The sequence below is a fragment of the Leopardus geoffroyi genome, chromosome A1 (assembly GCF_018350155.1).
Source record: "Leopardus geoffroyi isolate Oge1 chromosome A1, O.geoffroyi_Oge1_pat1.0, whole genome shotgun sequence".
Lineage (NCBI taxonomy): Eukaryota > Metazoa > Chordata > Mammalia > Carnivora > Felidae > Leopardus > Leopardus geoffroyi.
Genome location: NC_059326.1, coordinates 150,729,363 through 150,757,280, shown reverse-complemented (window position 1 = coordinate 150,757,280; position 27,918 = coordinate 150,729,363). Strand labels below are relative to the sequence as shown.

General features: G+C 33.7%; 1 protein-coding gene across 5 annotated transcripts in view; it reads left to right on the top strand.

The window, feature by feature from the left end:
• TMEM161B (transmembrane protein 161B) overlaps nucleotides 1–27,918 on the top strand; it is a 73,334-nt gene that overhangs the window by 37,132 nt on the left and 8,284 nt on the right. For 4 of the 5 annotated variants that reach the window (XM_045497393.1, XM_045497375.1, XM_045497386.1 and 1 more), the window contains 5 exons: nucleotides 3,934–4,090; nucleotides 23,203–23,354; nucleotides 23,873–23,933; nucleotides 24,422–24,562; nucleotides 27,260–27,373. In XM_045497393.1, coding sequence (XP_045353349.1) covers nucleotides 3,934–4,090; nucleotides 23,203–23,354; nucleotides 23,873–23,933; nucleotides 24,422–24,562; nucleotides 27,260–27,373 — 625 coding nt within the window. The remainder of the gene's footprint in view (nucleotides 1–3,933; nucleotides 4,091–23,202; nucleotides 23,355–23,872; nucleotides 23,934–24,421; nucleotides 24,563–27,259; nucleotides 27,374–27,918) is intronic. The other variant, XM_045497403.1, reaches the window with a different exon arrangement.

Here is a 27,918-nt window from a genome sequence, read left to right as displayed (position 1 = left end):
GTTATGCAGTTTCTGTTTTATGTTGAGATCACAGTCAGTTTTCATTATTTTGAATTCTAGACTTCTTACCATATGTGCCATTCTGCTCCTTTTATGATATGGCTTACAGAAATGCATTTGTGTGTTTGTATTTAATTACCTGTACTAGAATGATTCAGCTTTATGCTCATGTTTAGTAGAAAGGAAAGTGGTTTTAGAATAACAAAGTGGGGAGCACCTGGGTGGCTCAGTTGGTTAAGCATCCGACTTTGGCTTAGGTTATGAATGATCTCATCGGTTGTGGATTTGCGCCCTGCGTCAGGCTCTGTGCTGACAGCTCAGAGCTTGGAACCTGCTTCAGATTCTGTGCCTCCCTTTCTCTCTGTGCCCCTCCCCTGCTTGTGCTCTGTTTCTCAAAAATAAGTAATGTTAAAACATTGGATTAGGACTGGATTAGGAATCAAAAAACTTGAATTCAATATTTGCTTTTACCCACTGTGTATCTCTAATAAGTCATTTTGTTTTTTTTTTTCCTGTATATCAGTGTTTATAATTACATAATAACTATGATGATTTTAAATTTAAAGTGAAATTTATGTGAAATTATTTGAATCGTATAAGAGAATGATATCTAAGGTGAAACTGTATTAAACACTGATTTTCAAATGGGGCTGTACATCAGAATCATTTGAACAGCTCTTAAAAATAAAGATTCTTGGGGCGCCTGGGTGGCTCAGTCGGTTGAGCGTCTGACTTCTGCTCAGGTCATGATCTCACGGTCTGTGGGTTTGAGCCCCACATCGGGCTCTGTGCTGACAGCTCAGAGCCTGGAGCCTGCTTCAGACTCTGTGTCTCCCTCTCTCTCTGACCCTCCCCCGTTCATGCTCTGTCTCTCTCTGTCTCAAAAATAAATAAACATTAAAAAAATAAATTAAAAAAAAATAAAATAAAGATTCTTCAGGGGCGCCTGGGTGGTGCAGTCGGTTAAGCGTCCAACTTCAGCCAGGTCACGATCTCGCGGTCTGTGAGTTCGAGCCCCGCGTCAGGCTCTGGGCTGATGGCTCAGAGCCTGGAGCCTGTTTCCGATTCTGTGTCTCCCTCTCTCTCTGCCCCTCCCCCGTTCATGCTCTGTCTCTCTCTGTCTCAAAAATAAATAAACGTTAAAAAAAAAAATTAAAAAAAAAAAAAAAAAAGATTCTTCATATCTACCTCCAGAGATCCAGTAAATCTAGAGTGAGTTCTGGAAATTGAATTTGTATTTGTTAAAATGCTCTTAGTGACTCTTATTTTTGACCAGTTTTGAGAACTAATGGTTTACATGATAAGTGAGGGATAAAAATAACATATTAAAAGGAATAATTTTGGTAATGTATAAATCATAACCACCCCAGAAAAGCCTTAAGAGATTCATGTAGCATCTCATATAGAATTATTTATTGATACAGAATGACTTCAAGATATTTGAAAGTTGATTCTATATTTACAAATATTTTACATACATACGTGTGTGTATATATATATATATATATATGTATGTATGTGTGTGTGTGTGTGTGTGTGTGTGTGTGTGTGTGTATATATATATATCTGGGAAGAGTGTCCTAGAACCCAAAAAATGTCCGTGAGGAACGGTATAAATCAGTTGTCATACTGGTTTTCGACTGGTTATGTCATCCACTTTTTTTCTTTTTAATTATTTTTCATGCAAAATTTAAAACATTTAAAAGCACTTTGACTTTTTGATTGGTTGTCACATTTCTTTTACTAATTTTATATGTGTGCTTGTATAAAATGTTCACAGATGTGTAAATACAAGAATATATATATATATATTTATTCATTCTCCCTGATTTCTAGTACATATTTTTGTAATTTTTACTAATAACTAATATTAAATGAGTAATTATCAACTTACTAACTTTAATAATAGCTTCAACTGAGTACTTGTCAGGCATTGTTGTAAGTGCTTTCCTTGTATTAACATTCTTGTAATTCTATAGGGTATGTAACGATTATCGACCTTTTTTGGGGGGGAGGGGCAAGGACTCGAACTCAATTAAATAATTTGGCCAGGGTTACACACCAAATGTGGTAGAGACAGTCAGTGAGAACTAGGCTATTTTAACGAACTTACAAAGATTTAAATTATGTCTTTAGAACATAGCTGATTCAATATTTTGTTTCATTTGTACAGTTTTGAAACTAACTGCAAATGATATTAGTTTAACAAGTGGTCACATAATTTCAAGAGCAAAATAATGGAGAGAGATTTTACTTATGTTTATATTTACGTAATCATTTGTGAATGCATGCTGTGTATGTGTGTTTAGGTAAAAGTAGAGAATTTTCTGCCTGTGTTTAAGGTATATTCACAAGCTTAACACAAACCACTAGGCTTGATGAACTATAAATTTTCTTTTGATTCTAATAGCCTATTAAAAGACACATATGTATATTATTGAATACAAAACAAATATAAAACTTGGGTTAAATATGTAGCCAAGCATGTGTATAATTTGTACTTTTTTTTGAATGTATATATTATTGGTATCCCAATAAGTATCCTGAATGTCTGTCTCAATTTGTATTAGCTCTATTACAAGAACCTCTTAAAGCGTATAAGAGTATTTGAAAAGTCACTTGGCTGTTTGCTGTGAGAGTTCTCTGGAGGAAGCTTCTGTGAATGTGAGCGGGCATGAAGATGTGGAACACTTACTTCACCTGTTATTAATAAAAATTGAAAGCCTTTAAATAAATGGATATTTGTCTATCTGTTCTACCCATTTCCCTGTCCTCCTTCTGGAAGGTTATTCAAAAGGATGATTGTAGTGGGGAAGAGAGGTGGCTAGAGGGTAAGAATCCCTCAACTGCTTGAGGGTAAATCAGACTGTTGTTCCTAGGCTATTACATCTTTCACACACAAAAAAAGCTAACACACCCATAATAACTTGAAGCAAATAAAAAATTGACCCGGTCGTAGAAGGATTTGGAATTTTTGCTATCTCACAGAGATGTAAGTCTGGTTGGTTTGTTTTGATATTGTAAATAAGTCTTACTTTGAGTCTGGTATTTTATTTTCAGAATACTTTTTCTGTGAGTGCGTGATTTTAAAATATCCTCAGATATTACAGTTTATAACTAAAATTTTTCTAAAGCAGCGTAGATCATTTTATTATGTGCCAGTGGGAACATAGGAATTGATGTTTTTGTATATGATTTATTTGCACATTTTCAGGAGGTCTTCTACAAAATGATGTTGATATTTTGGACTCTACCTTGGCAGAAGTAAACAAGAATATCTGAGATGAAAAAGATAAAATCATTTATTATCAGAGAATGCTAATTTTAGTGTAAACCCTTTGTTGAAGGGGTATGGTGTTATGGAAAATTGACAGGCATTTCATCAGCTTTTCTTGCAGGAGCACAAGAGGGAATAAAAAGTATATTTGTTATTTCAATCTGTAGTAACTCACAAAATTATTAATCCTCCTTTAGTACAGTTAATAACTGTAACAAAGTTTACCTCTTCCTTCATAGAAATGAAAAATGTACGTTAAGTCTGTAGGACTGTATACCAAGTTAAATCCTGAAGTTAAAGTATCATCCTTGAGATTCTTTAAAAAAAAAAAAAAAGTTTTTTAATTTCTGTAAACAGCTACTCAGCTAAGAAAATACCAGCTCATTTTGCAATCATGTTTTTAACAGTTTAAATCATTTTTGATAATCATTTTAGGTTTTAAGAATTATTTAATTTATGAGGTATTAAAATTTAATTTTGGATGTCAGCATTCTTGATCTGTTTTCTGCATTTTTAGATTCTCCTATTTGCAAACCTTAACATTGCGTATCAACAGATTGAATAAAGTTTAGCATGATTAAAGTTATTATAGATAAATCCTCCTGAGCTACTTATGAAAGCTTAACTAAACTTTTTTTTTAACTTTTATTTTTCAGCATTGCATTACTTTCCAGAATACCAGTGGCTGGTGGACTTCACAGTGGCTGCTACACTTGTGTATCTAGTAACTGAAGTCTACTACAACTTTATGAAGCCCACACAGGAAATGAATATCAGCTTAGTCTGGTGCCTGCTTGTTTTATCTTTTGCAATGTATCCTTCAAAACATCACTAATATTAACTTACATATTTGTTCATCTTGTGCAGCTAACACAATTAGACCTCATCTCTAATTTGAAAAAACTTTTAGATTATTAGAGAATTTTTCTTTGTTGAAATCCTCTATATTTAATAGAAAAAATTTTCCAAAGTAGAGGTAGTTTAAAAAGTGAAATATAAGAAAAGATGCCAGTACCTTTCCTTTGCTTTCTCATGTGAATCTTATGGCACAGAGGAGCCACTTTACCCTGTTTTAGATATTCTGATATTTTCTTCCATATGTTTAAATATTATGGGATAATGGTGTTTTTCTAATTTTAGATTATTGTATCATTCTCCCCCTTCCTTCTTCAAAACAGTAAGGAAATAACTGTTCTATCAAATCAGTAGTCAGTTTTAGTGATGCCCCTGAAAATATTATTTATAGGGGTGCCTGGGTGGCTCAGTTGGTTAAGCCTCTCTTAATTTCAGCTCAGGTCATGATCTCACAGTTAGTTTATGGGTTTGAGCCCCACATCGGGCCCTGCGCTGATGGCATAGAGCCTACTTGGGATTCTTTGTCTCCCTTTGTCTCCCTGCCCTCACATGCATGTGTTCTCTCTCTTTCAAAAACAAATAAGTTTTTTTTTTTTTAATACTATTACAGCAAAGCATTATAGTGTCTTATTACCTTCCTTGAACAATTTTTTTATTCTCATTACATAGAAGCTAAGTTTTTTTTACAAAATTCTAAAATTTCTTAGTTCAAGTAAGTCATTTCTATTTTGTTTTCCCATGTAAGTATCTTTCTGGAGCTCTCAATTCTGTAAACTGACTGCATAGCTGTTAACCTGGGATTTTCTTCATTGACTTTGTAAGAATTCCCTGTGCCTGTTTTTGGATCACATCATCTGCCCTTCCTTGGCTTACTGTTTTGCCAGTATAATGTCCTTGATTATAATGTCCTTTTGCCTCCTATAATGTCCTTGAAAGGAGTGCTGCATTTTTTATTGATATAATCTTGCATGCCTGAAATTATTTTTTCCTCATACTCAGTTGATGGTTTGACTCTGTACAAATTCTAATTGTTGGGAAACTGGATGTCTTCTTGCTCTTGGAATATGCCTCCCTTTCCCATTGCATACACCCTCCAGATGCTTTTTCTCTTTTGGTATTATGAAGTTTTCATCGCTGATTGGGTTAAGTTCTTGGTTTAGCTTTTATATCTGGGAAGTCATCCTTTATTATTGGGCAATTTTTTCCCCTTTTAGTAAAATTAAATATTTTCTCCTCCATTTCTACCTCTCCAGAGATAATTTCTTCCAGCTCCTTTCTGTTTGAGGTTTCCTTCCATATTTCCATGTGCATACAAAGCTACTGCTTGTTTTTAGTTTTAGGCTATAACTGTTACTATTACCATTTCATTCTGGAAATGAGGACTTGGCACATTTGTCATCTATTACTGAACATTTCCCATTCACCTCATCTTCTAGAGATAGTAATGTCATTTTTTAGAGGAATATTTAATGTTTATGTTGTAATTATATAAATACTATTGACAGATAAATATTTGCCTTAATTTTTCGTTTGCGTTGTTTTTTTTTTTTTTTGATTACATGATCTTAATTCAACCTAAAACTCTTCTGGTTGTATAAATCTCTCAATATATCAGATATATGAGGTAGTATGTTAGTTTCATCTTTGAGAAGGTTCTTGTGGAGTCCTTGGACCCAGTTTCAATTGGTTAATCTTTCCATTTGATGCACAGCTATCCCATTGGGATCACCAGTTTTCACTATCTTAGGGATTGTCTTTATTTCTCTTGACTTGGAGCTATTTTTCCTATATTCCATGTCTCTTCCTTGGTTTACTTTCTCATTTGGGTGGAGCATATGCTCTAGTATTAAGAAAGGTTGCATGAGAAGTGCATTTTTTGTGATCTTGCATTCCTGAAAATATTTTTATTCTGGCTGAAAATTACTTGATCTGTTGATTGAGAACAGAATTCCGGGTTTAAAGTTATTCTTTTGGTAATTTTGAAGGCATTGTTTTATTGTCTTCCTTTTCATTCTTTTAATGAATTCTAGTTGCCATTCCAGTTTCTGATTTTTTATATATTCTCTTTTTTTTCTGGAATTTTTACCATCTTTTCTTTGGCTATGTAAGGTGTTGAAATTTTATGGTGATGTACCCTTTTGTGGATCTGTTTTCATCCATTTTGCTGAGACTTTACTCTCTGGAAATGCATGTTCTTAACTTCTAGAATATTTTTTTGAATTATTTTATTTGTGATTTTCTTTTCTCCATTTTCATTGTTTCTGGAATGTTTATTGTTCAGATACTGGATCTCTTAGACTGGCTAAGATTCTCTTTTTTCTCTCCTATGTGTTCATATTTTGATAGTTTTTAATTTTGTGGGAGGTTTTTCTCAATATTCCCAACCCTTTAAGTCTCTGTTTCTAATTTCTGCTGCAATTTTTAAATTTTTTTTTAATGTTTATTCATTTTTGAAAGAGAGAGCATGAGCATGGGAGGGGCAGAGAGAGGGGGAGACACAGAATCTGAAGCAGGCTCCAGGCTCCAAGCTGTCAGCACAGAGCCCGATGCAGGGCTCGAACTCAAAAACTGTGAGATCATGACCTGAGCCGAAGTAGGATGCTTTTTACTGACTGAGCCACCCAGGCGCCCCACTGCTGTAATTTTTAATTACTTTCAAGAGCTCTTCTTCTTTTGTTTTCCTGTCCCACCTTAAGGAAATCTGCTTGCTTTAGATTAGGTTATCTTCTTGTGTCTGTTTGAGATGTTGATTTTGTTCAGAGTTGTCTTTCTGCCAAGTATGATTTTTATTGTAGGTTGCTTTTGTTTGCTTGGTTTGGTTGCAGTCTTTCATGTTAAGGACTTTTCTTAGCTCTGGTGATTGTTTTTGCCTGTGTGAAGTCTAAGCCACTAAAAAGCTGAATGAAAGTTTTAAGCAATTGGTGAGGCAAGTTGTTGAAACATCTAGATGGGCCAGGGATCATCTTTTTTACCCTCTCCAAAGCATAAATCTCCAGACCTCTTTGAGGTGGGGGCAGTTTTAAAGTGCTGCTTTTTAGTAGTGCTTCTTTTCACTAGTCCTTCTTTTTAATATCTCCTGCCACCCCTAATAAGCACATTTGCACTTTAGCCCATTGTAGAGAATTACATGGCATCTGACCACTTCTTATCCTACCTGGGAGCTCTGCAGTAACATCAGGTTTTATCTTACCTTTCCATTTGAGTTTCCTCATACTGTTTAGTCAGTTACCATTTACCTGCCTGCTTTCTGGCTTCTGGAGTTTTACTGCTTTTATTCTTCTCATTCATTGTATTTATGTACCCCAAAACAAGTTTTCTTTATACTGTCATTTTGGTGGAGGTTAGGGAGAGACCAAAAGTCAGTGGAAGTGCTCAATCTGTTATTTTTATCCACAAGTTTTATATTGACTGTTTAATAAGATTCTGTTTTTTGTCTTCTTTTTCAGGGACTCTTGGTAATGGCATATTCTTCCTTTGAATGGTTCTTTAATATATCTCCCCTTTTCCACTTATTCTATACTATTTTCTTAATTTTTCTCTTAATTTTCTCTTTTAACCCTTTTGTTGAATTTTTTATATCAACTTTTTAAAAACATTTATTTATTTTTGGGAGAGATGGGGAGAGAGGGAGACAGAGAATCCCAAGCAGGCTCCATGCTGTCAGTGCATAGCCCAACTCATGGCTCCATCCCATGAACCCTGAGATGATGACCTGAGCTGAAACCAAGAGTCAGCCGCTTAACTGACTGAGCCACCTGGGCACTCCCTTGTTATTTTGTTGTTGTTGTTTTTTTTTTTTTTTAATTTTAAAAACTTGGAATGTTCTCATAGCATTCTTGTGTCATGGATACATAATATCTTTATATTTCTAAGGATATTACTATCTTTTAATTTTTAATTTGCACCTTGTATTGTTTATTTTCTGAGTATCCCTCCCCTTTTGCTTTAATCATTGTCATGTTTGAGATTGTTCTTAAATGTCTCATGTCCTTTGATTTTCTGTTTATATTTAATAAGGAAGAATTTAAAAATTAGAAGTTTTGTGCAAGTGGTTGCAACTTGTTGATTGGTGGCCTTTTTTGTGCATGATTAAGTGGGGACTTTATATTATCCTGGGGGAGACCTCTTAATATCAGTGTCTGCAGATTGTTTGGGTCTGTCATTTTCTCCAACAAGAGTTGTCCATTTTCTCATCTTTGGGGTATAAGTATAACAGCCAGTGTTACAGATACTGATTGGGGAAGAAAACTCAGAGACTCAGCATTCTGTGTATAGGCATTAATTTAAATGCATGTCTGTGTCCCCCTTGTGCCCCTTGTTTTCAGGTCTTCATTGCCACCCTAAGTTTTGCATAAATATTCCCAAGCCCAGTCTTTTCTGGTTTAACATTTTCTCATAGTATTTCTTCTAAGGTTCTGCCAGAGTTAAGGGATGACCATCACCTAATCTGTATGATTAGGCAAGAGAAGTTGTAAGAAGTCTAATTATTGCTAACACAGACATACAGCCGATCCTGTTTTCCTTGATTCTGTAACCCTGCCTTCAAAGGTGCCCACTTACCTCTAATTCCTGACTTTTCCAGAAGCTTTTTATGAATGAGTTGGCTTTCTTTTCACTGGATTTTTTCCCTCTGTAGACCCAGTGTAACAGAGAAAGCTGAAACCTAAATCAGTTTTTGCTTGTCCCATCTACTTAGATGGTCTTCCAACTTTTGTTGATATTTCTTTTCTAGAAACTGTTATCTCTTCCTATTTTTTGTTTCTTATGGCTTTTAGTTTCTTTCCTATATGGTTTATTTAGTCAAATTTTGGAAGTAAGAATAAGTGCATGTCCTGCATCTTCTATATTCAGCTAGAGACTGCTGAACTATCTTTTAATACTATAAGTGGATACTATTTTAAATATATGGTATGACTTGGCATTCAACACCAGTATGTTCTTTGTTGACTCTTCTGGATTGAGTTAGGTGTAACGTAGACCAGAAGAGCCAGAACAAAATCTTAAGAGTTGACATCTTTACCAGGTATATATTCTGTTGGATAGAAGTACTGATCATGTGTGTCAGTTGAGAAACATCCCCAGATGTCTAGTGCTATACTCATTTCAACAGGAGATTAAGTTGAAGCATTTAGAATATTACTATGTAATTCTATAGTATTAAATATGTGAAAGTACTATGCAGTCAGAATAAAGACCCATCTCTAGACATCAGGTTATATAAACACCAAAAATATCTTAACTTGGAAATTAGCACTAGCTCCCATGTTACTTTTTTCATACTTGAGTTCTTATGTTCTCTGAAACATCGCTTCTTTTGGAGTATGCTTGTTTTCATTTTCTTCATGGTTGATAGCATGATGTCAAATAACGTTTGTGATATTTATGTTGAAATGCATAAATAGTGCATTGATAACCAGTTTGATTTAATGTGATACAACCCTTAGTACCTATTTACCAGAGAAATTAGAAAAATGTACCTCTTAAGAGCTACTCAGACTATTGTTTATGTGAATAAATTTCATCTTTCATTTCACTCAGTAATGCCTAATAATGTGAGAGCAAAGGTCCCACACAGTCTTCAGCACTGAACTGGCTCTGCTTAGTTTTGAGTAGTGCACTCGTGAAATGCACCAGACAATAGCATCTCTGCGGGAATCTAGTAGCTGGCTGTCTCCACCATCCTAGAGAAGACAGGAAGTGCTGAAGGGCTTTAGAATCCAAGCTATTTTCTGCCAACTTTGACCCTTCACAAAAGGGATAGGGAAGAAGGAAAGTAGAATTGTGTATATGTTGAGGTATGTGATTTTCCTTCAAACTTGCATCGTGTGAGAAAATGATCGACTGCCTTCAGTAGTATGCAGGAAACCAGAATTTGAATGTCATATCCAGATTAGCACCAGGGAGGAGTCTGTTTATAGCCTATCTTTTATCTTAGTTATAACATATCTGGTATGCCTTTCACATCGTATGAACAGAGTATAACTGCTGTGACCTCTGTTTGGCTTCTCTTTATTTTCTTATTGTATGTGCCTACTTATTAGTCAAACACATGTCTCCATTGATTACATAGGACAATAGCTCCACTTAATTCCAGAGTCACACACACATCAGTTAATTCAGAAATTCTCTGCAGTTGTTACTGATAAAATGTCCTTTGTTAAAGTGGTCCCAAATTTAGACACGTATAATAACTTAAATAATTGGTTCATTTAAAAGCAAGGAAGAAAACTTTTATTTCTGCGGTCATTTTGTTTTTGTCTCCCCATGAGTTTTGTTTTACATACTTGTAGGGCAACAATTAGAACTTCTTCAGAATCTTGGAAGTTCTAAAAGCATAGGAATGAGTTTTTTAAACTTGTGACACTAAAATCTTGAACCTGCTACCTAAAACTAGGCTGCCTTTTATCATCAGCTCTACTTGCTGTGTTTCAGCAGAGTTGTACATGCATCTCAGCTGTCACACCTTCCAGTCTCACTCCTAAACCCAAACTAACTCTCAGCTTTTCTCCCTTGCCCATTTGTAATTGTAACCACCTTATTTGGTCAAGTGTGTGTGTTCCAATTCCATTTATGCTGAGTTACATGGTATGGGGAAGGTAAAAGGTAAAGAAAGCCTTACAGTGAGGATGGAACAGTTGTGTTAATTGTCTTTCCTGCATGATGGTCCATGAAGGCTTAGAGTCACTGGAGAAATGTCTACTGATTTTATAATATGAAGTATATCATTTTTATTTATGAGTAAAGGAAGACAGGTAAAAATGATGCTTTCAAAAAATCCAGTAGTCCTTGGGTGGAAGTAAACTTTTAAAAATTAAAACTCTACTATCTATGGATTTTTTTTTTCAAAGAATCTTTCCTTATGAATAAGCTGTATCACGGAGTAATATTGAGTCAATTACGTGAATTTGAGTGAGAAGAAAGCTATTCTACAAAGAATGATAAAGCTTCTCAGTAGTCCTATTATATTTGGTTAAAGGACTGGATCATTAGTCACATTTCCACACTGCTTGTATTTTACAATGTGGATGGTTTAAGGTACAAAACCCTATTATGTATGTTTTTAAGGCTATGTTTTAAATTTTTAATTTGCCTTGGTTGCCAGCCATGCAAATTTTACACAACGACAAAAGTTGGGAATGGTTTAAATTGAAATAAATTCTAAGGTTTTCTGTGTTAAATATTTCAGGTTTTTTTGTGTAGATTTGTAAATTAAATGTTTGTAAATTGAATGCTGCACTTGTTTGCTATAGGAAATAGACAGCTATAGCAAATTATCACAACTTGTCACCTTTCCTAAATTCCTTAAGGATTCTAAATTGCTGTATTCTTACTTTACAAAATGTTCTGTTTTATATTAACAAGAGAAATGAAGCACTAAACCCTAAAGTGAACTGCATAAGCTATCACGTCTCCTAGTGAGAAAGGGACAGAGTAAAAGCTTTTGAATCTAAGCCAAAGTACTTGTTTGAAAATTTGTACATAGCATGGTGTGTCAAAGATTGTTTTATAAACTTTTAAAGGTCTTCTGTGATACCAATGTTGCCAAATTTTTTACCTTTCAGGTTGGAAACCTAGAGCTATATAGAGAACTTACTTTGAGAGATAAAATCAGTATTTCTGATTTATTAATTTATAATTGAGATTTTTTTCCCCTTTTAGCTAGGAAGAGAGAATTTTTCTCCTACACCTAAAAATTTAAGGATAGTCTTCATTGTTCTGCTATATTTTTTTGCTTGCTTTTGTTTTGAAATAAAACCTGTGTTTTATGCTTTCAGAAATCCATGACCATTATTTCCTTCCACAATTGGGCTAGGTTGAGGCTGTGTCTGTAAGCTTTTGTGGGACAGATTTTAAACATGCAAAAGTGTTTGCTTAAATCTGAGAGAAATTTAGGTTCTGTTTCTTTTCTCTTTAAAATAAAGTAATTGAACCTTCTTCTCCTAGAAAATAGGAAAAACTTCTTTAAATTATCCAAGTTGGTTGTTTTGTTTTTTAAGTTGGAAGACAGGATCAATTCTTTTTAAAAGGATTTTACTGGATAGGTCATTAAGGATTAATGTACTTGTTAGTTTTCATTGTACACACTGTAGCAGAATCTTGGTATAGTTTTTAGGTTTCTTCGCAGTGAGAATGCAAAGTATAATGTGTTTTGAGTATTTTGGTTGCTTTTTATATAAAAATAGGTGTTAAGAGGTTTAGCCATTTGAACAGAAAACAACTTTATTGTTAGTGGTCACCAAAACAAGACCATAATCTTTCACAGAGTAGAGAACTTTCACTTTAGATGAAAATGACTGACTTGAGTGGAAACATGATTTTAAAAAGATAACCATAAATTTTGGGAAAAATTTTTTGAGAATCCTCTGTTATTAGGATAGTATCCATTATATTTGTTTATTGGCAACAAAATACTTATTCTCAGAATATGATCTCCTTCTATTTCCTTCTCAGAAAAAAACATTGATAAATATCTTTGAATAATTTCAAGATGTTAGGATGTAGAAGACATTTTCTTAATAGGAGAATTGGGTCTTTAAAACAATGTAAGTACAAACTAAACTGAAACAGTGTCTCCATAAGTATATGTTCTTTAAGTTGTTATCCGAGATCTGAGAGAAATTTGCCATTTTAGATCTAAAAATTAAGCTTTTTCATTATTTAAAAGCTCTTTTCTCTGGCTCAAAGATAAATATATTTAAAATGTTTCCTACTGATTGAATCTTTCCACTTGTCCTTGATTTTTCTTTCCTGTTGTAACTTTTATATTTGCATCTATAATGGCCTAATTCCGGTTGCAAAAAATGTTGATATTGAATTAGAACTTTAAAAATGTCAGCCATGTGGCAGAAAAAAATTTATCCCACCCCTAATGTTTTTCTTTAGCTCAAAGGTTGAAATTTTATGATCTAAAATAAATTAGCCCTTAAAGTATGTGATCCATTCAGCTAAGAACTGAGGGTTAAAAGGGAAAAGAAAAAAAATTATTAAAAGAAAAATTTTGAAAATGACCATTTGCATCAGTAGTTTTGCATATACAATTTTGAATATTTACTAATATAATATTCACTATGAAAGTCTAATTAACAGTTATCTATGAAAATAATAAAGGTAGCAGGAAGAACTTACTTATAGAGAAAGCATTTGACCATTATTTTCATTAAATCGTAAATCAGGAACTGTCTTGTCTTTTACATAGTGTTTTTTGTTATGCATGTCTATAAATACAGAAGCTTAATTTTTTTGGTCTAATGTTATTTACATTATCAGGTTGTATTTATTTATGAAAGGACAAAAGTAAGTATATCTTATTTGGAAATTGTGGAAGAAAGAACAGACTTAAAAAGTCTGTTTTAGAGAAATTTCATTTTTAAATTTTTTAAATTTAAGTTATTTTACATATAAGAAATTTTATTTTGAAAGTCATTCAGATACCTGAAAGTATTTCAGGTGTGGTTTATTATTTGTTTTTTTATATGAGTAATTTATGTTTAATAAGCATATTCATGAGATTGGAGCATAAAAGGATTTTTCCATATTTCAAAATAATTTGTTACATAGGTATTAGAGAAATTTGATAAGTAGCTCAATAAGAAACTTTGTTACTATCTCAGCTAGTACAGAAAGTTTCTGTAAGTGATCTCAAAGTTACCAAAGTTGTCAGTGAGGAAATCTGATTTATATTCTCTTACATCAAATGCTAACAAAAGTCTCTCTCCTTCTCAGGAAGTTTTTTAGTCTATTATCATATACTACTGTTTGGTCTTATTATATATTAACTGAATAAAATACACATTGCTCTAAAAGTTTGGTAAAACAAGCAGTTGAGTTTTGAGTTGAAACATGGTGAAGATTCTACAAAATACAATCCCAGGATAGATGTCAGTTGGTTCAGCAATAAACTGGCCAGGAATAAACTGTTAGGCACGAGGGTTATTGCTGGAAAATACACAGATTTTTTTATTTTGGAGAAAGAATAGAGCTCTTGGAAAAATGCCTGTTTAGTTCTTTATAAAATAGGTTAAATATTTGTTCTGTTCTGGGTTGTTTATACATCAGGTCTTTGTCAGTGGATGGATGATTAGATTGTTTTGAAATCATAAGGATTTATGATGATACTGTTCCACAGCATTGAAACATTTCTAACAGTTGGTTAGTATTAATTACCATTAACATTTCGGTATATTTTAATAGGATGTGGAAAAAATTTCAGTGCACGTGATTTAAAAGGTAGTAAAACATAAACATGTGCTTTACACTGTGAATTCATAAATAGTTTTGGTTCTGTTAAACTCCAGGACACAATGTACTTTTTTCTGGAGTTGAGGGGTATGTTGTAGACTTTATTAAAATCTAGATTGAATTTCTTAAAATGTTAACTTTTATCAAATAATATGTACACATAGGTTATATAGACAAAAGTTCTTAATGCGTTAAAAACCAAGAATCCCCTTCTTGACACTCCTTGCCACTTCTCATGTTTTTAGCTGATTATTTTGGTTTTTAAAAATCTTTGTATTTCTAAATATAATGCTTACACTATTAATTCAGTTCTGATAGGTGAGGATTTTTTTTCTTAAATTATGCCATCCTCTGTGCTTCTTCCTCTCTTTTATGTTCTTAGTTTAATTATTTTATAATTTTACTGAAAATTGTCAATATTCAGTGATAATTAAACCTATATAAATATTATTCATATGTGAGCATTATAAGGTACTATAGCTTCTGTAATTTTTTCATTTTTAAAAATTTATTTATTTTTTCCTTGTATTTATTATTAATCCCATTACCTTTCCACAAGGTTGCTTGTAACTTTTTTAGTTGTGTCCTGTCCCCATGTCCCCCTCACTCCCCTTCCCCACTGGTCCCTGTGGAGATGCTCTTCCTGGAGACCCTCCATTCTCTAGCTTTTATCTGGAAGGGTTGCCCTTCAGGCCTGCTAGATAATCATCCTTTTGTTGTTATCTAGGAATTCTCTTTGCCTTTTTCCCAACTTTCATTTCCCATTTCCAGAATTCACTATTTTTCTCTTTTTTGGTTTGTTCATATATTTTGCTGGAGCTTTCTGCCAAAGTGTGCATGCAGAGTAACTAGTTTTAGACTGCTGTCTTATGTGTACTCTCATTAACCTGGATATAGAATTCCAGGTCATCAGTATTTTCCTTCATAATTCCGAAGACATCACACCCAATGTCAGACTTTGCTGTTTAGGAGTACAGTGTCATGATGTGTAATCTTTCTCATATGATTTGTTTTTCTTTATTTTTCTTTTCAGGAAGTTTTACAGTTTTCATTTGTCTTGTTTTTGAAGATTTGTGATCTTGTAGTACCATGTTGGAAATCTTTATTTCATTCTTTGTGCTGGGCTTTTGGTGGGCTACTTTAATTTTGAAACTTCGAGTTTGGAAATTTATTTTATGATGCCTTTGATAACTTCTTCCCTTTTGTAATCCCCCCACCCCCTGTTCTTTTTCTGTCTCTTTTGTTAGTCAGATATTGTACCCCCTAGATTGATTCTCTTATTTTGTTACCCTTTACTGCTTGATGGAACTGTTCTTCAACTTTATCTTTTAAACCTATTTTTCAAAATGGATTTTGCCTGTCCTATTCGAATTTTTTCTGAGCTTATTTTTGATATCTAACCATGCCTTCATAGCATCCTGCTCTTGTTCCCAAGATGTATTGATCTTTGTTTAGCCTTATGAAATACAGGTATATCATGTATAGATATCTTTGTATAAAAACGTGTGTATCTATTTGTATATATATAATTTTTTTTATTCTGCCGGTATCATCTTTCTTTTCTCCAACAAGTTATTTTCCCCTTTGCTCATTTTTTCTCTTTTATGTAAGATGCTACGCTCTAATGCAAGGATTGATAAACTGACTTGCGTCCAGTTTTTGTATAGCTCTTGAGTGTGGGTTTCAACATTTTTAAAAGGTTGTTTAAAAAAAAATAAGAAGCATACAGAAGAATATGGTACAGAGACTGTTGATGGCCCACAAAGCCTAAAATATTTACTGTCTGTTCCTTAACAGAAAAAGTTTTCTGATCCCTGCTCTAATGTCTGGAGATTCCTGGCTTTCCTTTTATGTTCAAGAGTCAGGCACTTTAAGCAAATTGGAAACTATATGTAAGTAGGGCTTGGTTAGCTTCACTGGAGATTATAGCTTGGTAATTCTGAAGCTAGTTTTGTTACAGGTAGATCATAAGGTCATTTTCTATTGGTCTTTTGGACCTTTTGATTTCTCTAGGAGAGTCTAATCTCCTTGCCTGAGTATATGAGCCTGTTGCACGTGTTTTGAAGGTGAGAAAACCTTTGAGTAGGTTTTCATTTATTCTAATTTCAATACAGTTGCCTTAATCTGAATTCTGTACTTCAATTTTAATTTTTTAACTTAATTTAATTTTTTTTTTCAACGTTTATTTTTTTGGGACAGAGAGAGACAGAGCATGAACGGGGGAGGGGCAGAGAGAGAGGGAGACACAGAATCAGAAACAGGCTCCAGGCTCTGAGCCATCAGCCCAGAGCCCGACGCGGGGCTCGAACTCACGGACCGCGAGATCGTGACCTGGCTGAAGTTGGACGCTTAACCGACTGCGCCACCCAGGCGCCCCTTAATTTAATTTTTTAATGTATTTTGAGAGAGTGGGAGAGAACACCGGTGTGACCAGGGGAGGGGCAGAGAGAGTGGGAGAGAGAGAATCCGAATAGCTACCAGAGAGAATCTCAGATAGTACAGAGCCCAGAGTGGGACTCCATCCCGGGAACGATGGGATCATGACCTGAGAGCCAAAATCAAGAGTCGGACGCTTAACTGACTAAACCACCCAGGTGCCCACCCAGGTGCCCATAAATTTTGTACTTCAGATTCACTTTCTTCAGAGGCTAAATCTTCATTTTCTGCTGGAGTCAGAGTGAAGTTTGTTACTTGGCTGCACAGGGGGTGGAGAGTTGGGCATCCATTTTCTACTTATACAGAGGTCAACTCATACCTATGTTTTCAGCCTGACACTACACTGTTGTGTTTTATAGAGAATTGTACCTTCTAGATTAGCTTTTCATGGAAAAGCTTAAAAGATTTAAACGTAATTGGGAATTGTATCTGAAGTAAAAATAACTTAATTTTTTATTATATAATCTATTTGTCCTAGTATACATTCCCATACTACTTTTTTGGTATTGGAAGTTTAGTATTTTATTTCATTATATAGAAAATAAGTTATTGCCAAGAACTACAAAGAGATCTGTAATATTCAAAATAGCCCTCTGAGGTGGTAAAGGTATTAGTTGCATTTTACAAGTGAAGACATTGGAGGCACAGAGAAATTATACATGGATGATCACATAATAGCAGTAGAACCAAGATTCATCCAGGCAGTCTAGATCTAGAGAATGCTTTCTTTCCATTTGTGTTACACTGTAGTTCAAGATAGCACATGATATACATAGCAAATGAATTACAGTAGTGAGCGCTTTGAGTTCAGAAGATGATGAGAATGGTCTCAGCTGGAGAATTAATGGTAAGCTTCATAAAGCATATGGAGCTTGAGTTGAGTCTTTGGCTAGGTAGAGGGAGGGGAATAAGGTAGTTCAGGTAGTGGGTTATGATTTATGACAATATAGCTGTGAAATTTAGGAGATGGTAAATACAGCATTCTGATTTAAGTGGAAGCTTGAACATACGGGTATAGCCAGATCATAATACATTTCAGAATACTCTGGATATTTTACACTGTGGGTTATGGGAACATTTCTAATCTGGGACTCAATGGATACATGGTTTTAAGATTCATCCTAGTATTCAATTTGAATTGAGGATGCAGAAATTATAACATTTTAGGTGCTTGTGGTTAAATGGATTAAAGTAGTAGTGATATAAGAAAGATTATGCCTCATGCCTGGATTAGATTGCCTCTAATTTTTTTTTTTCTTCCCTTTAGTGTTGACATATTTTGTAATTTAATTATTCTTTGGTAACAGAGTTTTGCGGTGGGTGTAAATCTATGAGAAATTTCATTTTGGTCATTTGATACCAATTGGCTAAAATGTTGTTTTCTTCTTCATTGTAAAAGGAGTTGGAAATTATCTCTAGATTCTTGTATCCATTTTCAGTAAAAATGAAGCAGTGTTTTTCCAGCCTGGGCTTAGGTCCCTCAGGCAATGGGAGAGATCATAGCTAGTTCTCAAAAGCAGTTCAGTTGTGATTGCAGGGGGTGGGGGTGTATTTTCTTTTTTAATCTTACTCCTCTTTCCTTTTTCTCCCCCAACGTGTAAGCTCTTATTATTATGCCAAGGAAGAGGTAGACCTGTAGTGTTTGATACTAGTAAAATGAACCACCAGCTTTGTTTGTTTTATTTTTAAGTAATGGAGAAGAGTTAAATGAGTAAGGAACACAGATTCAGAATATCCTAGAGGGAAAAATTTGAGCATCTGTGTTCTAGAATTTCACCATCACTCTTAAGCAGTGTTTTGTGTTTCACTTCTTAAAAGCTGAAAGTTAAGGGGAAGTTTAAAAGACTTGTAAAGTTGTTCCTAACTTGCTTTCTTGGTGCTCAGAGATAGATTCTCTACTTCATTATAAGACACACTACCATTTACATGGCGAAAAGCTTCAGTAGTCCTATTTATTTGAAAAATCAGATTTTTGTTGTTGTTGTTATTTGCTTTCATAAATTTCACACTTAACCTGGCTTCAGCTCTTACTGAAGTGATGAATATCACTTAATCATAGATATAATGAGGTTATGCCTTTAAAATTGCATAATTTAAAAAAATAATGGTATAATAGAATGTTACATGTACAATACTTTGTTTTCTTCTCTGAGAAGTTAGGAAGTTTTAAGCAGAGAAGTCTTAACTTTGTATTTTGTAGTAATTGAACCACTAAAAAATAAATCATAATGTAAATTTAAATTACAGTGTGTTTACTTTGGTTAATTAGAAAACTATCCCACAAGGTAGTTTAGATAATGCTTTGTAACTTTTTTTCTGCATGCACACACAGCTGGCTCCTCTCAGAAGCATCTTTCATTGCAAACAATGTGTTTTCACCCAGGTTAATGGAAGAAGTTTGCACTGATGGCGTTGCAGACCTTGCCTTTATTTCTGCTCATTGGAGACTCTTGATTACTGTCAGGGTCCTGTCTTGGGTGTATAATCTTACTATTTTTTTTCCCCTTGGAAAGACTTTTATTTTAAGCAACTATGGACTACCAGTGTTTGTCTTTGATGTGAGAGCATTATAGAAATGGAGAAAAAAATAGTGGTAAGATATATGTAGTGATTAAGTTGTAGAAAAGTTAAAAATAATTCACATTACATCTTAAAATGATGCGGAACCTAAATGTGCTTTGTTAAACCCTCGTTAGTCATTTTAATTGAAATTGACATCCTATCAATTTGACAGTTATACTTAAGCTGACTATTATTACAAAGTCGTGCCAACTTCTGCAAGGATGCAGTATACTCTTATTGTTATAAATGATTTAGTAGCTTTTAGTAGCCAATATAGAAAGAGGATTGACAAATATGTTTAGGGAAAATTTGTACAGTAATGTTAGCTGATTTTAGAAAGAATTTTGAAGGAATAGCACATGGAATGTCACAAAATACTGCATTGCAGAATAACAAGTGCAAAGTAAATATCACTTTTGAAATTCTTACTCTAATTTGCAGAGATTATTGGTTTTGCAGATTTATAAGACTTGAAGGTTTATAAAAATAATTTAGCTTCCCCTTTCTCCCTTATGCTCAATATCATAGAAAACTGATACCTATTCTTGCATGGGTTAGCTTTTTTCTTCAGTAGAGTTTCAGATTTCTCTATATTTCTATAACCAGAGTACTACAAACTTAAATTGAGCAAGATAATTTTCTGTTAGGGTGCTGAATATTTGCTGTGGGTAATAATTATAAACTAATGGCATTTGCTTGTTTATTAGTCTTATTTTTTTACACTAAAGAAGTAATTTGTTCAAATACCTAACCAAGTATATGTTTAACCTGAGTGATAGTGGATGTCAGAAGACATTTAGAATGCCTGATAAATGTCTTCAGAAGGTGTATGCTAAAGTTCTATAATTGTATTCTGGTTATATGTATCCTAAAGCAGGTATTCATTGTAGCAAACATGAAAACATGCAGAGGTGTTTTTAATAAAAAAGTTTAGAGATTATCATCGAGCTTTCCATTACCTGGTTTTGTCTGGTCTTTAGAAGCAAATCAGGTGCTTTATTTATAGAATGTAGCATTGTAAATAATATAATCTATGAAGAAATAGGTTAAAAAGTTGAAATTAATTTCTAGTACAGCACTTTGTAGGTAGTCAGTACCCAACTTAACATGTAGATTGTATTCTTAAATGTTTAGGCGCCTGGGTCGCTCAGTCTGTTGAGCGTCTGACTTCGGCTGAGATCATGATCTCACGGTTCTTGGGTTTGAGCCCCGCATCTGGCTCTCTGCTGTCAGTGCAGAGCCCACTTTGAATTCTCTGTTCTCCCCACCCCCTCCCTCTCTCTCTCTTTCAAAATAAGCATTTTTTAAAATTTATTAAAAAAATGCTTAGAAATAAAATTTTTTTCTAGAGAAATAATGCTATAAGTGGCATCTCCACCTGTAATATTAGCCCATGAACATTCATTTGATCTATAAAGTAGCATACAAAACTATATTTTTTTCAAAGAAAATAACACTAATACTAATACGTGATTAGGAAAATAGATCACAGGAAGTATTTATCTGGCATCATGGCATTTAAGAAAAAGATTTGTGTGAAAGAGAGATGAGCTATGGTGCAAATAACCAAGATGAGAGCAGTGAAAGGCAGGAAGGGGATGATACTGAAAAAATGAGCTTATTTAGTAAAGGGTGTTAACAAAATACCCACACACTGTTCTGGGGGCCTGGCTGAGCCCTGTACTTTTTTTTTTTTTTTTTTTGACATTTTAAAGGGGGAACTATAAGCTAAATAAGCCTTAGGAAAACAAAGTCATAGCCTTTATAAAACCCAGGCAATCCTTTAAATTCGTAACCATGGGTGGTAAATAATTTATATTGTTATTACCAATGAAAAAAACAGATCGTTAGATTAAAACTTCTTTTTAAGTTTTTAATGTTTATTTTAGAGAGAGGAAGAGAGAGTGGGGGAGGGGCAGAGGGAGAAGCAGGCTCCAGGCTATGAGCTATCAGCACAGAACCCAACATGGGGCTCGAATTCATGAACTGCAAGTTCTTGACCTGAGTTGAAGTCGGATGCTGAACTGACTGAGTCACCCAAGTGCCCCAGACTAAAACTTTTTTTGCGTTGTTTTTTACTTTGAGTATATTATTCCGGGGAAACAGTGTTGTTTTTGATACCATTCTTCAAAAAATCTATTTTACCCTGAAGGCATAGACTCATTACTATTTCAGCTTACCTAAACTACCTTGTAAAAACATTATTTCTATGGCAAAATTCATTCACTAATTGTTTGAGTACCTACTATATGCCAGACATTTTTCTTGGCATTCTAACTACAGAAATGAACAAGGGATAAGAATCTTTGATATAATTAACTTTGCATTCTAGTGGAGGTTTATTTCAAGTTCCTTTTGAAAAATGCCAAAGAGTCATCTATCTTTATTACTTTAAATTGTCTTACTTTATGCTAAGTGACCTTAACTAATGTAGCTGTGATGCTCCATTTATACCCAGTATCCTAGGGAATATCCAAAAGAAATAGAGAATGGGTAATAAGTACATTAACCATTTTTAAATAGGGCAGAAAGGAATACCTTTTTAAGAAACATGGAAGAGAGTTCTTACCCTTTCTTAACTTTTCATGAAGAAGGATTCTTCTGATTATGAGAATGTTTTGAACTATTCACATCTATCATGCATGGCACCTCTATTTTTAGAAGGTTTCAAGTGGTACTACTCAACTACCATATAACTTAGGTGCTGTTTACAGTTTAGAAGAGGCAGTATAATAAGTTAAGTGAATACTCCCTGGATTCAGATCACCTAGATTGAAATCCCTGCTTCCTCTAATTTAGCTGTGTGATCTTGGGCAAGTTACTTAACCCTTTTGTGCCAGTAAAATTTTAAATATATAAAGTAATGGTAATAGTTGGTTAAGGTGAGAGTGAAATGAGTTAATTGGTAAGGCCTAGCACTTATAAATACTAGGTTACAGCTGTTACTATTTGTCATGCTTGACACATAGTTGATGTAAAAGTTGCTTTTCTAGATTTTTTTTTTTTTTTTTTTTGCCAAGCACTTTATTATTTTGTTTGGCAGGTTTATGCTTTCAAGGAGAACAATTTGATATAATGGAAACCTGGGTTCTAGCTTTGGATCATCCACTGACTGGTTAGGTCAGTTAGTTGTGGGAAGGGCTCAGATAAAATAATCTCTTTAATATTTTTGTATACGATTAAACCATTTTAATTTTTTTTTGATAGGTGAGCATGTTGAACCTTTGGCTGTTTTTGAATGCTCAACTAGAATTTATTTTCTCTGGAGTTTTTTGTTTAATGGTACTGTGAAATGATGATCCCAGATAACACAGTTTACCAGTGGCTATTAGTAATTCTCAAATTTTGAATTACTGGATGGTTTGCAGATTTCTGTGATGTGTGTTTGTGTGTTTAATTCTAAATTACTTGAAAAACATGCCCAATAAAAGATATCTCCCTAAAATAACCTCTACCTTGGTGTTTCATGTCACTGGGAACCTATTTCATAAAACTGTTGTAATACTCTCCCAGTAAAATTTGAGTCAGATAAAATAGAAATAGATTTTTTCCCTAGTTACACAGTTTAATGTGTGTATGCACTTTTCATTAATTTAAAAATGTTATAAGCTTTGCTAAAGTTTGCTTGTTTTTATGTCCTATTTCCTGGAAGACTAATCAGATTTTCATTACTTTGTCACTTCCTTCCAAAGGGTACCTTGTAGATAATGATGTTGTGGAATTAAAATAAATGTTGTAGTCAGATTTTACTGGAGTTCAAATCCTGTAAAGATGGTTGTATTTAACTCCCCACAAAGTTACTTGTGGTTTTTCCTGAACTTTTCCTTCTGCAGCAAAGTTCTATTTTCATTAACTACACACTATTTTAAAGTCGAAGATGGTGGTGAAAGATCAGTCTGTGTTACTTTTGGATTTTTTTTCTTTGTGAAAGCAATGGCAGTCTTGATTGTAACAGAAAACTATCTGGAATTTGGACTCGAAACAGGTAATCATTTCAAATTACTTTAAAAATCAATTTTGCTTTATCAAATGTTAATATTTTTTACTTCATTATTTAATTTTTATATCTGATACATTTTTAAAATTAGGGTTGAGGTGTTTATTCTGTAATGTCCTAAATAATTAACTTTTATTATTCTTAAATAAGATCTTCCTTTTTTGTAGTTGTTTTAGCTGAATTTTTTGTTACCTTTTTTCAAAAATGCACCCCTTCCCCCTTTTTTCCTTACAGTTAAGTAAGTTTCTACAGTGCTAAAGTTTACTCACATAGATAAAGATGCAAATTTTAATGCAAATTTTATGCACACTTATGGAATGTACAAATATCAAAGGGATGTTTTCAAAGACTGTTCCTGCTAATAACCAAATTTTATTGCTTTATGGCATACTAATTAGCACATGAAAGAGCTAAGCTAGTCACTTCAACATTTAAGATGTTCTGTTTTCTAACATTTTATTTCCAAAGATTCTGTATTAAGAATTTTTTTTTTTCTCTCCCTGCAGGGTTTACAAATTTTTCAGATAGTGCGATGCAGTTTCTTGAAAAGCAAGGTTTAGAATCTCAGTAAGTTTTTAAAAATACTAAGTATCACTTAAATTTTAATTTTTCCATTTTTTTGTACAACAGCATTTTGTGGCTTTTTGTTTTTAATCTGTGAGGATTTCTTTTTAAGTAGATTGTCCCTTTTAGAAATATCCTTGCTCGTAATTTTTACATGTGTATAAAGTTAGTATGTTTCATAGAATTCTTATTTGTATTCTTATTTGGTTTAATTCCTTAAATAACTTTATACTGAGTTGTATATCAAATTCTATGTTGAATTTATAGGTTGGGTTGTTACCAATGTGGCTAGAGAGGCCTGATTTAGTTTATAGTTCACCCAAATATGCCTCATTATAATTGAGTAAGGGAACTCTTTTTGTAAAAGTTTACTTAGTTTTTATTAGTTATTGTGGTTTGTAAAGTAATGGATTAGAAGAAAGGCAATTCCTAGAAAGTTAACTTAGAGAACTTCTTACTTTTTTTATTTATTTTTATTTTTTTATTTATAGGGGTCCTGTTTCAAAACTTACCTTCAAATTTTTCCTGGCTATTTTCTGTTCACTCATTGGGGCTTTTTTGACATTTCCTGGATTACGACTGGCTCAAATGCATCTGGATGCCCTGAATTTGGCAACAGAAAAAATTACACAGTAAGCGGAAAATGTACATAAGCACATGCAGATAAATATATGTTTTCCATCTTAATGAAGGTATATTATTGTAATGAAATAATAAATTATTGTATTAAAAATTAATAAATAACCGTTTGATGTCATACTACTTCCTCTTCTAGAAGCAGGTTTCTTTTATTCACTTCTAAATTTTAAGTCCTATGTTTAAAAACATGTATCATTTACTCAATTTCCTTTTCACTTGTTAAAATGGAAATGTCAGTACTTCTATTAGTTCTTTTTAAGTCAGAAGTCAGTGTTTATGAAATACTCCCTATAATTGAACTAAGGATCTGTGGAAATTTTCTTTAATCAGAACATTTTAATTAAAATATTTTATTTAAATTTTATGTAAATAATTTTATGCAAATAATTTTTTACCTAAAATGTTTTTATTGTTTTGAAAGTTAAAACTTTGTACATAAGAAATAAGTTTTGTTTTTTCTTTTTAAATTATTGATCTGTTTATGAGACCCTTGTTAAAATAATACATTATTTTATTTGGAGATTGCTGATACTGTACAGTGTTAAATATCATAGATTGCTTTTAACTGCCAAATCCTATTTTAGTTCTCAAATGGAGAAATAATATTTGAATCTCCACATACAGTTCAAAACCCATTTACCATATTCTTTGTGGTTGTTACAGATGTTTTTTGTTGACTGTTAGACACCTTGGCAGAACGACAGGTTTATATCTCTCTGAATTCATACCCAGACCAAATTTCCGTCTTGTCTTTATGTTTTGCAGTAGAAGCCCAAGTTGAGAATATTCCATTTTGATATTTGTGTATATAATCTTTGAGTTTCTCTGAGTGATCATTTTTCCCAACATTTCTGTTCTTTAAAACCCTGTATTTAATGAAATTGTTTCTCTAGTCTTTTCACATTATCTCTCTTACCTATGTCATTTTCCTTTATTTTAATTTTGCAGTCTTTTTGGTTTTCTCCTTACCTCTATTTTTCGGCATATGCTCTATGTGTGTGTTTACTTATTCTCACTTCCCAGTAACCACTTCTTCCTCCCTCTTTTTTCCCTTCCTTTTTACTCAGCATGCTCTTGGCTACATCCTGCTTTTCTCCCAACATCCATCCATCTCTCTAATGGCTTCTTTTAAAACAAAACCTGGTTCTCCCCCTCCTCTCTACACACACACTTCAGTCCACTAACCCCAGTGTTAGGATTTAAATAAGCTGAAAGGGTGGGTGGAGGGGAGCCCTTCACCAGCTACTGAAACCGCTGTGGGCTGCTCCTTGATACTAGAGTGTTCCCTAGCAACACTGCATACCTAATACTGCTGCTTTCTTCCCCCGCACCCGGTGGTTTACCCAGGCTGGGGGATGAAAGAATCACTTTATAAAAACATTTAAAGCATTTGGTGGTAGTTTAGGGTTGGGAGGGAGCCTATCTTCGTTTCCTTTTCAGTAAAATGTAGCTTCTTTTTAAAAAAAATTTCCCTTTGGGGTTGGGAGCTTTATTTTCAGTTCATTGCAGCCCCCAATTGTGTTTTAGCACTCTGCCATGATACAAGAGTGTGGGCAAGCTTGTTCTGTTGTGAGAATAGCAGGACTGGCACAAAGCGCGGCATTCTCCTCACCCCCACCACCAGGCACTAGTATGTGTTTTAATGCCAGAGCTTAGAACCAGAGTTCCACCTTTTCGGTCAGGTTTTCATGGGTTTCTGACCCAGGCCTGTTTCCTCACACAGGTCACTGTCATTTGCATTGTAGTGATGATTTTAAAATGTTGCATGTATGTATTTAAAACTGTCCAGTTAAGCCCTTCACTGTGGTTAATCATGAAGCAATGTATGGTAATAAAGCAGAAGAATTTGTCTTTTTCTAAAATAAGAACTGTCTTTAGTAGTCATCTGCCTTTGTGGGATACAAACTTAGAACATTAATTAACAATGAATTATAATTCAGACCTAAAACCTTTTAGTGTATCAGGTATTTTGGTTTTCTGGAGTAATGTAAATTTCCTTGGTACATACAGGATAGGGAAATTAATTTCAGGCATGTTCATAATATGTCATGAGGAAGTAAAAATATTTGAATCATGATTTTAATAGTCTTATTCAAACATTATGCATGATCATTGCATTTTGAAAGTTTCCTTATGTGTAAGTTGTTGCAGTAGGTTCCATGTGCCCTGTGCCTGCTAGTATTTGGACCTTGCTAACACTGTTTCTTTCTTATACATAGTAAGGAGGCACTTTGTTTTAGCTGCACTGAAAAAGTATCAAAAGATGATGCCTGTATACTGAAAATCCATTGGATTCGTTGACTGTGGAAAGTTAGGGAATCATTTAAGTACCTGTGTATTAAATCAGGGATATCGTGGGAGATTGTTAAAGAACACTAGAACAGAACTGAACAGATTTTGATTTTAGTGCTAGGTCTGCCTTTAACCTGTGATACTCCCATGAGCAAGTCACTTAGCTTTCCTGAATCTAAATGTTCTCATCTGAAAAATTCAGATAATGAGGTAGTTTTGCAGGGGCTCAGATCAGTGTCCTGTAATAAGGATAAAAAAAAAAAATAATGATGTCAGTAATACCTTATTACAGAATACTGAAAATAAGTTTCTATCTCATTTTTTAAGTTCCAAGTTCCTGTAGTTTATTAGTGTATTTTATTCCTGGATTTTTATGTTTTTTTCTTACATACTTTCAGAACATTACTTCATATCAACTTCTTGGCTCCTTTATTTATGGTTCTGCTCTGGGTTAAACCAATCACCAAAGACTACATTATGAACCCACCACTGGGTAAAGAAAGTGTCCCTTTGTAAGTATGGGTATTTGGTGGCTATTTTTTGTTTCCTTATTGAATCATAACTTTTTCAAAATGGTATTTCCTGTATTTAAGTTTTTTAATGATAATATTAGGACATTGTACTTTTAAAACATAAATAGAAATGCTAAAAGATGTGTTCTAAAACTGAAGCTACTGGCAAATCATCATTTAACCTTTTTATGAATGTGAACAATTATTAATCCACACCAATATTGTCTTGCACACTTGTAAGTTTTTCTGCTTCCTCACATCATGTCTAGTTGTTACCTGACATTTTTCTGGTTTGGGGCCTGTTTTTAAGATACTTTCTGCAGTTCTTTTTTTTTCCCCTTTAATTGTGAAAATCATGGAGGAAATAATGAGTAGTACAAATGGAAACTCATGTTCAGCCATTATAAGAGTTGTTGATATTTTCCATATTTGCTTCCCCTTTTTTTGGTTTGTTTTTTGATGCAGTAGTTTTTCAAGTGAATTAGAAGTCTAATATTTTTATCCCTAAGAGCTTTAGTATGCACCTCTAAGAAATAAGGGCATTT